Genomic DNA, 15294 nt, shown 5'->3' on the forward strand with positions numbered 1-15294 from the left:
CACATTGTGTATTTGATAGGTTTAATGGTGATCGGTGAGAGGAACTCCCCTTTCTGAACCATCTGACAGATCTGGTTTTACATTTTAACTTTGTGGACATACTAGGCAATTCAGATGCTTAGTGTCTTTCAGTGTGTTGATCCTACATTTCATGTGTTTGTTTTTGGTTAACAGGTGAAGTTGAGTGGGAAGATAGCTCATTCTGCAGACATCATTTTAATAGACCATAGCCTTATTGTTACAGCAATAGGTGAGACAGTAGTCAGGTAAGAATCCTGTTTTAAAGCTGGTTTTTCTGCCATGAGAATGGCTAACTAAATTGTCTGCAGTGCACTAAAGTTTTTTCTAAAGTGGTATTGTCTTTTTTTTTTAACTGGTAATGTGTAAAAACAAAACAAAAACTTCAAAAATTTCTCATCTTCTTTCACAAAATACAAATAATTAACTGAAAAACACGTTTCCTTGAGACCTACATGTGTATATTTTCCTTTCTCAAGGTAGTTTTATTTTATCAGCCAGTACTCCCCAGACTTTTTATTTTCTGAATGCCTTTTTGTATTTCTTTTTGAAAATATATTCTTTTTTTTTTTTTTTCTTGAAAAAGTCACTTTGCTGTTCTTTCTATCTTTATCTTTTGATTCTTATGACAGTCATAGCAACAGGAGAAAAATGCTTGCTTATCAGGATTTCTCTATTACTGCAATATAATGCAAGTATTCTGGTTATTTCTGTCTCTAATTCTTTAAACTAAATACATCACTTTGCTGTGTTGCAGTTATAATCTTTCATAGTTCTGTGTTTTTTTTTGTTTGTTTTGTTTTGCATCTTTTTAAAGTACTATGTATTTTTTCTCTGTCTTTCTTCTGACTTACTCTACATATTTTGTCAAAATTTGTGGGGTGAGGAGACAAAGGAGGCTATTTCATTAACATCAGTATTTCACTTGTTTGAATCTCCCTACTATCGGACAAACTATCTGCTACTGTCAGTCAAAATCATCTGGTAATCTTGTGAGAATGTTATAACGACCACGTGTTAAGCAGGAAGATATTTGACAATGTTTAGTTCTAGAAAGTACATCTGGAATCCAAAGGGCTACTGCTTGAGATGGAATATTCTTAAAACTAATGAACTGAGCTGGGTGGAAGAAGGTAGCAGCAATGCCTCACTTCCTTTCTTTTTTTCTTAAGACTGGATTTGCTTCTGACTCCTTCACAGAACATTACAAAATATCCTGTGGACTAAAAAGACAAAGGAAAAGAAAGGAGATTAAGAAATTCACATTCCAGAGGCAGCTGCTAACAATTTCATTTTAGGAGTTAAATGATTGGGGCATTATGGAATCATAGAATCGGGAAGTAGCAAATTAATGCCATGTACAGCATCCTATTGACTGTTTAGCAAGACACCTGGAAGGAAAAGCATTGTTAACTCTTGTTTTGTGTGTCTTAGGTTCTGGGATTTGGACCGAGGTGAGAATTATGTGCTATCTCTAGATGTGCAATTTGGATTTGAGGCAGGAGAGTGTATTAACTGTGTTTCCTACTGCAGTGCCAAAGGTGAGAAATAACATGACAGCTCTGTTTACTAGATCCTAAACCTTGCCAAATTGTTAGTCTTCAGTGCCCTTTATTCGTTTTAGTATAATTTTCTTGTTACTAGGTGTTTCAGTAATAGCACGTTAAGTAGAAGTGTTTTAGTCTAGCTCAGGAGTGCCCTTTTGAAGGAACAATGAGATCATTTGTACTCAGCACACTTTGTCTCCAAGCACACCATCTGGATTTCCTTTGATAGTGAACTAGTAGATGTATTCCTGGAGTATATATAATGCACTCCAACATGTTATGGGCAGGCTACAAGCATACATTAGAGCTAGTGAAAAGCAGAACTCACTAAACATGTACAGTGTGGACATCAAGTCCTTACAGTTGGTTTCTCTACAGAGCTCCTAACTGTTGCCTTGTTTGCTAATGTAGGCACAGCTAGGGTCTACTAGAATTGTTTTTCATAGTGACTTGCCTATCTATACTACAAAAGCAGATATTTGATTTGATATTTAAATGGTTAAAATGAAATCAGTGTCTGATACATTTAAAAGATAACTTCATCTTATGGCTTAGAAAATAGGCATTGGTTTTCAAATGAAACTTCTATCCTTTCTCCAGAAAGGTTCTCCAGTACAGGGCTAGAATGCTGGTGTGCAGAAAGGCAAAGAAATGAACTGTTCTAGAACAAGGCTTCTCAATACCTCAGAACCAGAGTGAGGCTTCCTACTGCTTTGTATAATGTTTGTGTTTTTCTGAAGCTTGGAAAGGTATGAAATATCTAAAATGCTTGTGAATGGCAGGTCTCCTAGCAGCTGGTACTAACAAAGGGAGAATAGCTATGTGGAGGAAGGCATCAGGATCCAGTCAGAGCATCCAGGCTTTGGAGAACAAGGAGAAGTGGAAGCTCCAGGCACCTACAGAACTTGAAGGAAATATCACTCAGATAAAGGTAACACAGGAAAGAGTCATGCATTTTATTAGGACTTCACAAACCTTACTTGAATATATCTTGTCTGTGGAATAGATGAGTATGATTGTTATCCTACAGACATGTGCCAGCAAGAAACCAGTGTTCTAAAGGAGGACAACCCTTGAATAAAGCAATTTTCAAAACTGAAATAGGCAGAAGTGTTACCTCTTTGTAGCTATTGTGTTACAGACAGGGTTGAAATGCTCAGCAGCATTATGCGCTGAAATGTAAATAGATCTCTCTGCCTGGGAGAACAAGCAGTCACAGGATACTTAAATTCAAACATCTCTCCTTTATAAGTCTTGCTGATGAACTCTTTGGATTCAGCACCCTGAAGTTATTTTCAGAAAAAGATAGATTATCGGGAATGTCAAATATTAAAGCACCATAGAATATCCCAACTTGGAAGGGACCCACAGGATCATCGAGTCCAACTACTGGCTCCATACAGGATGACTACCTAAAAATTAAACGGTATGTCTGAGAGCATTGTCCGAGCTCATCTTGAACTCTGTCAGGCTTGGTGCCACGACCGCTTCCCAAAGAACCTATTCCAGTGCCCAACCACCCTTTCAGTGGAGAACTTCTTCCTAATATCCAAAATTTACATAAATTTATTGAAATAGCAAGAAAGAAAATAGAGAAAAAAGAAATATCAAATAGAATATATATACATAATAGAATAGAAAGAAAAATAAAATATCTGGTGCCTTTCAAGAGAAACTGTTTTCACATAAGACTGTGAAAGACTTTTTTTCACATAAAGACATAAGTACTTTAAAAGCAATGGCATTTGCTTCTGCTAGGTAGGATGTGTAGTGAGGGACTGCATCAGTCTTACTTAAAAAATTAACGCATAAGTAATATTTAGGTCAAAATCCCAAGCTAAGATGCTTCAGTAACAGATGCTTCAGGCCCAGGAGATAGGAAATGGTTTGTGCCATTAATATATCACGTGTTTGCTAATAATTAGAATGGGGGGAAGAGACATAGGTTTTTGTCAGCTTGACCATTTATGTGTTTTCTAAGTAACAGGATATAAAGTGCTGTCCAGAAATAGCACCTTCTTCCCAACATTTGTTAGCATAAACAAAACCATTGCCAAACAGTTATCAACAGTCCCCACATTTTATCTCATAATCAAGTAATCTTTAAATATGAAAACTATATATATATATTTGTAATCCTTGCATTCTTTTTTTTTTTTTTTTTTTCTAAAATTGATAGGTGTAGAATAGTTTGATAATTCCTATAAAATTTTCCTGTGTTACCATGAAAAACTTGGAATAGAAAGCCATATACCATGGTGGGGTCAAAGGACAGCAATAACTTTTTTTTTCCACTCCTTGGAAATGTAATATTTTTTCAATCTGATATAGTGGCTTCTAAAGAGAAGTGGTTGGAAATGCACTCTAACTTGTCTGTTGTGCAGCATAATATTCTAGTTAACAGTAACTAAATATAAACAAACCATGCAAATCAGTTTTATTTTTCAGATTGTGCTCTTGAATAAATGAAATAACATCCAAATACAACTATTAAAATCAATATTGTTGGAAAGACAGTCACAGAAACATCAATGTCTATACCAGTGAATAAAAAATCTTTGAAAATCAGGAAATTAATATGAAACTTCAAATAACTTTGAAGGAAGCAGAGACCTTTGAGACTTGGCACTAAATTTTATAGAGCATATCTGCTGCTGTACAACAGCAGAGTTGGTCTTGAAAGGGATTTTCTATAGTTATTAGAAACTTCATAATTTATTTAGCCCATGGTAGTATGTCTGCATCAATGGTCTCTGGTAGTTTTTTTTTTTGTTTTGTTTTGTTTTTTGTTTTTTTTTTAAAAAGCCAACAAAACAGCCATCTAGCAGCAAAGGAACACCCCTCATCCCTCCCTTCTGTGTCCTCCCAGGCCCAGCGACAAAGGCAACTCCTGTGTCAAACCTGTGCCATGAACTATGTACCTTGCTTATCAAGGAGCATTATCAATAGTGTTTGAGTTCAGAAAAGCACCAACCCCTGCCCCGTGTGTGTGGTTGTAGGGTCCAGCCTATAAACGGATCATCTCTGACTAAATCTTATGGAAGAGTTCTTTTGTAGTACACTGGTTGCCACAATGCTTTCTTGAAAAGAATCATCTTTTGATAGGAATAAACATGAACAATGCTGGACATGCTTATTTGACTGTGAATACATAAAGACAGAATGAAAATGGGAGCATTTCTCTTTACTATAGAAAGAATTCATCAGCTGCATGTTAAAAACTGTTCTTGCTGTCTCAGAAGCAGATCTTACTGTTCTGTCAAATTTTCAAAGGTATTTCCAGGTTTAGCACTGCTCTGTGCAAGTGCTATTTTTGAATCCTAAAATAAAAAGGGAAGGATAACCTACATAAAAATTCAATTACAAAGCTAGAACACTTACCCCCCTTCTCCTTGAAGCATCCCTGTGTTCTTTTGGACCCCTTTATGCATGTGATTTAGCAGTGTTTGGTAAAGAGTTTGTACAACATTGACTGAGAGGGATATAAAAACTGCAGAAATGAATAAGGTAATCAAATAAGATACTATGCATGCAACTTGCTTTTACAGATCAAAGCATGATTAAGCCTTTTAAATAAGTGATTCTCTCATGAGTATAAATGTGAGGTGGTACAAAACTATCTTAAGGAAAAAGTGGTTTTAATGTAAAAAATGGCTCCTCCACTTAAACTAAGGGAGCGTAAGTAGCTGGGTAACTAGCATAATAGCTTTCATCTGTAATTGGCTGTAGTTGGACTTCCATATTTGTGTGCATGTGTATATGTGTGTACATATATATGCATATAAATAAAATGTTATACCATGTTTTGCTTTTTTTTTTTCTTTTCTTGCTCTCATGTGCAGTGGGGCTCTCGAAAAAATCTTCTAGCAGTGAACAGCATCAGCTCTGTGGTGATCCTCAGTGAGCAGGCCATGTCGTGTCATTTTAATCAGCAAGTGGCTGCTGTACAAGTGTCTCCCAGCCTGTTTAACGTGACCTTCTTCAGCACAGGAACCACACACAGTCTTCATGTTGATATGACTGTTAATGGAGTCTTTGCTACTAAGGTTGTTGGTCTTCTCATTCATTTTCTCAGGTCTTTGCCTAGCTAGGTATATAAAGACCAATCTTTCCAAGGCCTTAATATAATTCTTTAATATTCCATTTTATTGTGTAATGGAAGTATTCTTATGACAATAGCAATCATTCTGTGGTGGAGCTGGTTTTCAGGTAGCACAGTGATTCAGTAGTACTCTGGATGCTGATGCCTCTTTTTTGGGTTACTAAAGGCCTTTCAATCCAATACATGGATGAATTAGTAAAAGATGGCAACTGCGTGGAAGGTCTTACTCTGTTACTGCATAAATTACAGTATGAGTCCAGAATAAAAAAGTTTATGTTTTGGTTTTTGATTGTTTTTAGGATGCTGTAGTATTTTGGAATGGGAAGCAAGTTACTGTCTTTGAGTGTTCAGAAGATACCTTAAGGAGTGCAGGTAGTGATTCCTTTAAGTCAAAATTCCTTTTTTTTTTTCTTTTCTTTCTTAAAAAAAAAAAAAAAAAAAAAACTCACCCACGATTATTGTAATGATGGTTTCCTTGTGATTCCTCTTCCAGGCTCTTTTCTTTGTGACTCTCCAGTTCTGTCAGTGCACGGAGAAAATCTGTACACGGTTGAGCCATATCGGGTCCAAGTCCGTACCTGGCAGGTAAGGGCTGATGAACACATGGAACAACAAATACGTCTTACTGCTTTTCAAAGACTGGTGTCACAGCTTAAAAAATAAGTGGAAGTTCTGTAAACATATTGACTCTAAATTTGTCATGGGAAAAATGCGTTGAGGATTTTAGCTGTAAGTTTTACATGTTGTGTTCTTTAGTCTATTATTTTTAAACACTACTGCACTGTAGCTAATCCTAGTAAGTATTTATGATAAAAAACAGAATTATGTAGGGACCAGAATGCTTGTGAGGATATAAATTGCATGCATATGAATATATATTACTGATGGGAAATTTATAATATTAAATGTTTTAAGAGGAAAATATACCCTGTGCACATTCTGTATGTTCCTGTGAAGTCTTCTGCATAAGTTTTGCAGCCTCTGCTTGTCATGAGAACCAAAAAGAGAAATGTAGTTATTACAGTTCTATGATACATCATTTTATTTAAGAAAGGGAGGTTTTATCAGAATGAGGACTGATACAATGTTTTTCCAGATGTATATTAGTGGACCTTCAGGGAGCTGTATTCATGCATCCCTCTTAGTTGGAAAAAGTTGTATTATCAAAGAGGCCATTTTTGCACAAGTATTTCTATAAGTTTTAACTCTTTTGGAGGCTATATATCCAGTTTTCTACCTGAAGCAGATTGTGGTTTTGGAGACCTTTTGTGAGTTTTGTGAGGGGTGTGTGTGCTAAGTGCAGTTTCTCTCATTTTGTTGATAGTGATTCATCTAACATAGAAGTTTAGCAATTAGCTTAGTAAGAAAATATTGAACTCTGAATGTACAAACCTAGTGTTACACCTTTCTTCTCAGGGAACAGTTAAGCAGCTTTTGGTGTTCTCTGAAGCAGAGGGAAATCCGTGCCTCTTGGATGTCTGTGGAAACTTCTTGGCTGTGGGAACTGATTTGGCTCACTTCAAAATCTTTGATCTCTCTCGCAGGTATTAATTAGCCTTTAAAAACAATCTGCTCGTACTTGAGGACATTTTCTGTGTGAAATCTTTAGCTGGTTTTGATGTACTGAAAAGTGATTACCTCTTTGAATCTCAAGACAATACAGTGTAGCCTGCATGGACTGATGGCATATTCCTGAAGTAAGTGAAGAGACAGAGAATTGTTAGACAAATCACGGGATGAGTAATAGTGACTTAGGGTATTGTTAGGTTTGTTTGTATGTATTGGAATGTAGGTGGAGAACTTAAGGAAGATCTAGGCAAGGATGTTACATGCTTCTTCTAATAAATTGAAGATGATCTTTATCTCAGAAAAGTTGAAATAAAGGAAAAAGTGAGAGATTTACTTACATTTGTTCTGATTACACTGTGGTGCCCTTCTGACAAACTGCTATGGCACGTAAAAGATGTGCCTAACGTAATGTCCAAATCAAAAATGTACTTGTTAATGACAAATATGACTTTGAAAAACATTAAGAGTAAAACAAATTCTCTTACATACTGTGACCAGAGGCCTGCTAAACTGAGGTTGTCTACATACCACATAGAACACAATTTGAAGGTAATGTATTTGGGCAGGTTGTTGTTAGCACAAGTATTGGATTGGTTGTGATGATTGATAGTGAAAGCAACTAGCTGAACTCCTCCGTGCTTTGTTAAATTTTCATGGCTAGTAATGATAATACCCCTTTTTAAATTATGACAATATATCACACCTAAATTTTAAAGTTAACGGAGCTGACAGAATAAACGAGGGGTCCAAGCATGTAATCTGAGAATGTTATTTTTACAGAATCAAAGATTTTCCTACATGGGAACATATTATGGGTCTAAATTAATGTCGCTTTTTTCTGTCACATTCTTTAGATTCATGAGATTTGTCCTCTTTGCTGAATAATTGCTGGGTTTGTATCTATAGCACTGGTGAGAATCTTCTGAAATGATAGTCTTTTGTAAATTGTGTGCAGATGGAAAGTGACTGGTATGATATAAATGCCATCCCTGTTCCCCAGTGACATTACTCTTTTTCCAGAGTTCATTTTTCCCAAGCACAGAACTTCTGTGATGAGCTATTTTCAGCATTACAGTACTGTTCAACTTACATAGGAAAAAGCAGTCCTCTGAATTAAAATTCTGGTATGATGTTTTTGGTTTATAGCCCTCTCTTTGGAGTCCTGTTGGAGCATTGAAGATTATTCTTGCTGATTCATTGAGGAATGAGTGTTTCATTAATTTCTGAAAGAAAGGCAGGTCACAACAGGAGAGGAAGCTAGAGTTTGAGTCAAAAGTCTTGTAAGGAAGAAAGAAATTTTTTTTTGAGGTCTTTTTTCTTACCTGTAATTTGAAAATGTTTTGGCTGATAACTACTGTTGCTTTATTGCTACCATACAGCTTAAACTTATTCCTTCCCACAGAGAGGCAAAAGTGCACTGCAATAGCAAGAACTTCTCTGAGCTGTTTCCTGGCCTTGGAAACATTGCATCTGTCAAGTGCAATGCTAACGGCAACAAAGTCAGCATCCTCGTTAGCAAGGTGAGGTGAAGCTCTTCACATACCACCCTAGGGCCTGACCATCTGTTAATAGACTGGTACAGTTCAAGATGATTACTGAAGACACTTTAACTTCACAGAAATAAACCTGTGTTTTCTATGAACAATATTGTTGGTCTTGAAAGTTTGCATGTAACTAAACACTAAAATTAAACTCTGTTAAGGTTTTGTATATTTGGTGAGGCGAACAGCCCATTTTTTTAGTAGCTCAGTAGAAAAACTGTTTTGTAGCATTTCAAAGAAATCAAAGGCAAACTTGCTAGAATAGAGAAACAGCAAGAAATGTTATGATACTTCTTTCAAAGACTGTTATTTTGAGATTGCCAAGTACATGAAACTGCTAAGAGCATGAATTGAATTAGATGAGCATACCATCTGAACTTTTTGCTTTTTACCTGTGTCCTTCAGCAACTTTTTTCCCATTCTCAGGCAAATGGGAGCATTGATTCCAAGATCTGTTTCTATGATGTTGAAATGGACAAAGTTACAGTCTTTAATTTCAAGGATGAACAGGGGAATGGTAGAGAGAAGCTTTCTTCTGGACAACGTATTGACAGGTAAGAAGCTTTTATTTTGAAAAATATTACCCGAGGCTTTAAGATAGGAATCTGTCATATGAAAATGAGCAATATCTTGATATTGATATTCCTCTGTCTGTGTAGGAATTTATACCAATTAATTTCTTTCTAAAGATTCAACTAAAACTGATGTATTGTATACCAACCAATACTGCATCCCTTTCTCTTCCAATATGTGAACTAGGGAGTGTTAAATGAAAGTATGGAAAGCAAGCTTAAAATAATCAGGAGGTGGTGGCGGTTCTTCAGAAACTATGCTAAGGAACTTCTTTACCAAAGGAAATTATAAATGCTGAAGAAAGGGTTCATGGAGCTATTCAGCAAAGAATAATGCAGTGAGATAACTGTGTGGAAGCCGTATCTGGCTCAAGAGGTCTCTGGGGAATATGTGTGGAGGTATATGACTGGAATCAGGGTCCTGGTCTTAGAATAATTTTGTTAAATATTGGAAACTTTCTCTTCCATGACAAGCTTATGGGATAGGAACTGTAAAAAAAAGACATTCTGGAGTTCCTCCTGAGGTAAAAAGAAAAATAATAAAATATAAAAATGTATATATTTAAATTTCAAGACAGAATGTTTTATGTGGATAAAAACTTCCATGAAACATCTTTTTAGAACCCACAGTTTTCATTTTATACAAGCTGCTCTGCGGTGAATACATGTATTAGGTTTACGTGGCAAGTTTTTGGTAGCAGGGGAAGTTGTGGAAGAGCGACCATGAAGGAGTGACGGATGGTGAAGTGTTCTGGACTGACTGCAGCCCCTGTTGCCTCTTTACCTGTTCCACTCATGGGGAGAAGGTGGAAGAGGCTGTATGCGGGAGAAGTGTTTTTAGTTTGCTTTTAGCTGTCACTGCTCTAGTCTATTATCAGTAGACAATAAATTATATTAATCTCCCTTACGCTGAGCCTGTTTTGCCCATGATGGTAATTGTTGAGCAATCTCCCTGTCTTTATCTCAACCCATGAACTTTTTTCATCCTATTCTTTTCCTCCTCCTTTTGAGGAGGAGGAGTGAGAGTGGTGTGGTGGGGTTGAGCTACCTACCTGTGTGAAACCACCATAATGTATTAGTAATCCTAGTAGCAAGGCAGTAAAATTCAGTGAACTAGGATTTCTCGTGGAAGTACAGTGGGATATTAGTATGAATTTATCTGGTTTTACAAAAATTTTCCTTACTGTATTTTTCTTAAGAAATAACAACCTTAGAAGAGGAGGTGATTTCATTTTTTCAACAGCTATGTAGATATTACAGGGGGAAAAAATATAAAGTTGTTATTTTCAGCATTGCAAAACAGAAAAATACCCAGCTCCTTAGTAACTATGGACAGTGCAAATTTGGGGTCTTACATCTTGGTCAAGCAAACAATGTAATAAGAGTAATGAGAAAGTTGTTTTTGAGTGTAGTATCCTGTGTAGCCCAACAGAGGCCACTACAAACTAGTATTACTATTTGACTGATGCTTAAAGGCTAGGGTAAGTGTTAGCATGAGTCTGTTTATCTGTACTTCATTTTAGAGAATCTTGAAATTAAAATGAGTAAACTCATCAAAGAATAATCAGGTAAACGTCTTTCCCTTCTCTATCCTCCTGAGGCAGAATCTAAATACTCCCAAATCATACTGTTTTTCAATTCAAGAGCAATTTATTTTGATTTAAATGTCATGGGAAGGACACTACATATGTATACTTCCTAATGATTCTTAATTTGCCTTCCATCTCTACTCCATCCCCTTCAAAGACACCCCAAATTCCAGCCTTCAGTGTTGATGGCAAAGAAAATAAGTCTTTAAGATTTGACACCCGTTTATAAACGTTTTTCAGACTAATCCTAAGCTATTGCTAAAATAGTCAGATTCTGTATGCCTACATTCTTCACATGGCCTGCACTAAGTAATATTTAAATGCCTGAAGGCGGCAGTAAGATATTTCTTAAACTGCAGAGGGTGGTTTTCATAAAGTTGCTGGCGTTGTCCTTGTGCTTATTCCGCTATTTTGTAATGTCTCTGAATTCTTTTAAGAACACAATATTAATTTCAAGTGCAGTGCTGAGAAAAGGGAATGAACAGTGGCATATCTAAAGACTGAGGTCCTCAGCTGCAGGTCATGTTCAATTGCAACTTCAGTTTCCCTCAGCATTGGGAAGTTGAGCAGTTGAAAACATAGATCACTGTATCTAGCTCTCTTTGAACTCCCAGTTCAGAGAGATCTGTTGCCTGAGAATATAAACTATTTTTCCCCCCATCATTTTCATCAGTTTGCTAGTTGTAATCTCTTAGACCACCACCGCCGCTACTACTTAGCTGTATTTAAATATGAAGCATATGGACTAGAAACTTTACTGCTTAACCAAATGCGTATCAGTGTACTCAAGATGTCTTTAGCTGGCTGGGTATCAACAACCACCTTGGGGCAGATCATAAAAACCTGCAAGAAAATAGAGCTGAGGTAGTCTCAATGTAATAGTAGCTGGTAGTAGCAGTAGTTAAAGTTTAAGTTAAAGTAGTTAAAGTGTGTTCAAATGCTGCTGTAGGACATGTGACCTCAGTGAAAGCATGTTTTGAGTGCCTGTTTGCATTTGTGACAGTATCAGCTTTTTTCCTGAAATGATTTATGTCCTATAGTCATGGTAGACTTATGCTGAATAAACTGAACATGGCATTGGTGTATACAGACTCCTTGGAAGTTGGGAAGATGCATATAGTTAATGTTGCAACACAGAGCTAGCAGTCAAGGTAACTGATAATCATTTGAAGGTTATCCCTTGGTTGGTCCTTATCTGAAGCTTATACACTGAATGGACTGGAATTATTCTGTCTCCATTTCTGTATTTCTTGTTGGTTTTGGTAGGTCTGTTGTGGAGTATCCAGACTTGCAGAGTCACATCCCTGTTCGCCATTTCTGGGACAACAGTGAACCAAGACTTTTTGTATGTGAAGCAATTCTTGAACCAGGCCTACAATCCCCAAACCAGAACAAAAACCAGACTGAGAGCACAGTAGGGTCTTTTTGATTATTTTCCTCACTGTACATGTTATTCTTCCTATCTAAGTAGTAAATCATTGGTAATTTGTTAACCTGTAGAAGTAGTTGTATATGTTACCATGTGTGTGAATGTGTGACGTTACTTTCAAGAGAAGGTTCTACCAAATGAATATGGAAAAGAAAATCAAAATGAAAGAAAGATAGTGCACCAGAAAAACGATTCTTTACTTCCTTTTCCAGATGGATGTCTGGATTATGTCGTTCTTCAGTAGTGAAGAACATGGCCTTTTGCTTCAGGACAGCTTCCCATTGCCTTCATTGTACCAAGTTCTTCTGGGTATTGAGGTGCCACATTATTACTTTGCAAAAAAGGTGAGGAAATCTTTCACAATTCTTTCCCTTCCCATAAGTTCAAACTTGTCATTGCTTAGGGCTCAAGTGTAACCAAACTGAGTCTGGGTTAAATAAATCCAATGGCAGTTGCTGCATAAAATGTAGCAGTGACATGAAGTTAATTCTAATGTGGATGTATTTGACAGCATTTTGGAAGTTACAGTGGATTGGCTCTTCCTGGGTATTGCAAATTGGGTGTGATGTACAGGTGCAGGAATACTTAGCAGGGAGTGCAACTAAAGACATGTTTTTGAAGAGGAAAAAAAAAAAGAAAGAAAAATCTCTATGTAGTCACCATTCCTTTTATAGTCGAGGCATGTGTCAGACTTAAGTATGCTGTAAGAGGGGACACTTCCTACTAGCTTCAGCAGAAGCAGTTTGCTTCCTTTTGAAATTGAGCTTAATTCCCACAGAACACCAGAGGGAGGACTCATCTTGTCCTATCACTGAATGCCTGCTTGCTACAAATACTAGGAGTGCATGCTCTAACTTCTTAGAAACTTGACTATGAATCCAAAATTGGTTGTATCTTAAATAATGCTATCTGTACTAGAGAAAATAAAGCCTATTACCTGCAGATTGGTTTTCTGCTTACGGTCTGACATGGGTTTCTTAGTGCCTGTTAAGATGAAGATTTGTACTGCAGCCTACCTGTAGGTGGGGGAGACCTAACAATCTGTTTATTGTACTGAGGCATTTGTTTTTGTGAAATCTTTAGGAACTTAATGAGACTTCTAGTCCTCTGAATAACAGAACAATATAATCATGTAAATCTAATTTTATATCATTTAGGAGAAGTGTTAAACAAGGAGAATTTATCTAGATTTTTTAAACATTTAAATGTATTTAAATTCAGAGCAGCACTTTACAGTTTAGCCCCTTCCAAAGAACAGGCTGTTGTACTTTTTCTGTCCAGATATAGCTTTTAGAGCTGCCATCTTTTACTTTCCATTTTCCATCAGTTTAAAAGGTCAAAGATCTGCTGCATTTTCTAATCTTTTAACGCTTTCCCCATCATGTCTCATGCTGTTTTACTTTGATACTGCATCTCTTTTTTTTCCTCTCTATGGATTATTGCTGCCATTAGTTATTTTTTCGGAGGGGATTTGCATATAAACCTGTAAGTATCTGTAACTGCATTATTCTGCTCCTCTTCATTCTTTGCTTTTCTCATTTCCATTTTCTTCCTTCAGTAGGATTACTGTATCTTAGTGTCTAAATTAATTGTCATATAGTAATTCATTTTGGAAACATGTTTCAGTATATGAGTAGTTTGCTATAAATATAACAAATCCAGTTAATACAACAAATCTATCTTGACTGAGTTTCATTCAAGGGTTTCCATTTATTATTATGGCTTCCCTGTCCTGGTTCCAGTAATTCCCCAAACTGTAGTCAAACCTATATGAGCTTTTGGTTTGTCTCTTACTGAATCTATTACTTTCAAAAATAGTATTTTTGTATTAGCTTCTGTAACTCTCATACTTAGTTTTCTCATCTGTCTAACTATAAGGTTCGTATAGAGTATATGTGAAATTTGGTGTCCTTTGTGACTGAGATTATAATCTTCCACTCTCTGGTTTGTGAAAGCTTCTTTGTTACATTCTAGATAGATTATTCGATATTGATGCTTGACTTAACCATTATTCAGACAAAGAATAAAACTCAAATTGCTTTGGGCTGGCTTTCAATGACTTGAAAGTATTATTGAAGCTTTAGAGGCTCCTGAACTGCCTGTTGTCTGAAGAATGCTTTGAATCTGAGGTTTAGTATTTGTAAGCTTTACATGATGGCAAGAATAAAAGAACTGGGTCTGTATTGTTAACTTTCAGAACAGCACACTCATTTTTGAGAAAAAAACAAACCCCAAAGAATTTTGTCTGAAATCTTCAGAAATCTGGCAACTTAAAAATAATAGTTTCTATTATAGTATTAGTTGTTATAATCATGTCTGTCTCTTCTGTGCTATTTTACAAAGCTCTAAACTATTTACCACTGAAGTATTGTGACTGTTTGTTATGACTCATGATATACTGATCTATTCTGTGACATGCCGTATTCTGGGACGTTTTTTAGGAAGTTCTGGAACATAGTGATTATAGTTGTGACTGACCGTGGTTCTGTAGGGACAGAAAACTTAGATTGTAGTGGAAATCATGTAACTAATATTATTCAGATATATAGAGGAGTAAAATTTGTCATACTTGATACCTAAATGATAATGTGCTTGTTTTAGCCAGGAGAAACTGAGAAAGGACAAGAGTCAGGCTCAATAAAGGTCTTGCAGATGGCTGCCAGAAGACCCATGAGAGATTTTATTGGATTAGGAGACTGTGATAAGACTACTCAGGATGCCATGCTGAACTTCAGCTTCTATCTGACTGCTGGAGACATGGATGAGGCCTTCAAATCCATCAAGCTGATAAAAAGGTACCGTATGCATTTGTATGCATTTCTTTATGAGTAGAGCTTATTTTCATTACATTTGTATGAAGTTCTGATCCTCTTAATTTAAACTTTTTATTTGATTTCACTTTCTCTTTCATTTTCAGAAAGATGAAA

The 15294-nt window shown here is 36.3% G+C and overlaps 1 protein-coding gene across 1 annotated transcript in view; it reads left to right on the forward strand.

The window, feature by feature from the left end:
• The window catches only part of IFT140 (intraflagellar transport 140), a 73092-nt gene that overhangs the window by 13437 nt on the left and 44361 nt on the right, over positions 1 to 15294 (forward strand). The window contains exons 8-19 of the mRNA XM_082772578.1: positions 175 to 266; positions 1453 to 1559; positions 2348 to 2496; positions 5408 to 5611; positions 5967 to 6039; positions 6161 to 6252; positions 7084 to 7211; positions 8639 to 8756; positions 9204 to 9331; positions 12205 to 12352; positions 12580 to 12711; positions 14969 to 15162. Of these exons, the coding sequence (XP_082628704.1) occupies positions 175 to 266; positions 1453 to 1559; positions 2348 to 2496; positions 5408 to 5611; positions 5967 to 6039; positions 6161 to 6252; positions 7084 to 7211; positions 8639 to 8756; positions 9204 to 9331; positions 12205 to 12352; positions 12580 to 12711; positions 14969 to 15162 (1565 nt within the window). The remainder of the gene's footprint in view (positions 1 to 174; positions 267 to 1452; positions 1560 to 2347; positions 2497 to 5407; positions 5612 to 5966; positions 6040 to 6160; positions 6253 to 7083; positions 7212 to 8638; positions 8757 to 9203; positions 9332 to 12204; positions 12353 to 12579; positions 12712 to 14968; positions 15163 to 15294) is intronic.

This window comes from Aythya marila, assembly GCF_965140915.1.
Source record: "Aythya marila genome assembly, chromosome: 15".
NCBI classification, from domain to species: domain Eukaryota; kingdom Metazoa; phylum Chordata; class Aves; order Anseriformes; family Anatidae; genus Aythya; species Aythya marila.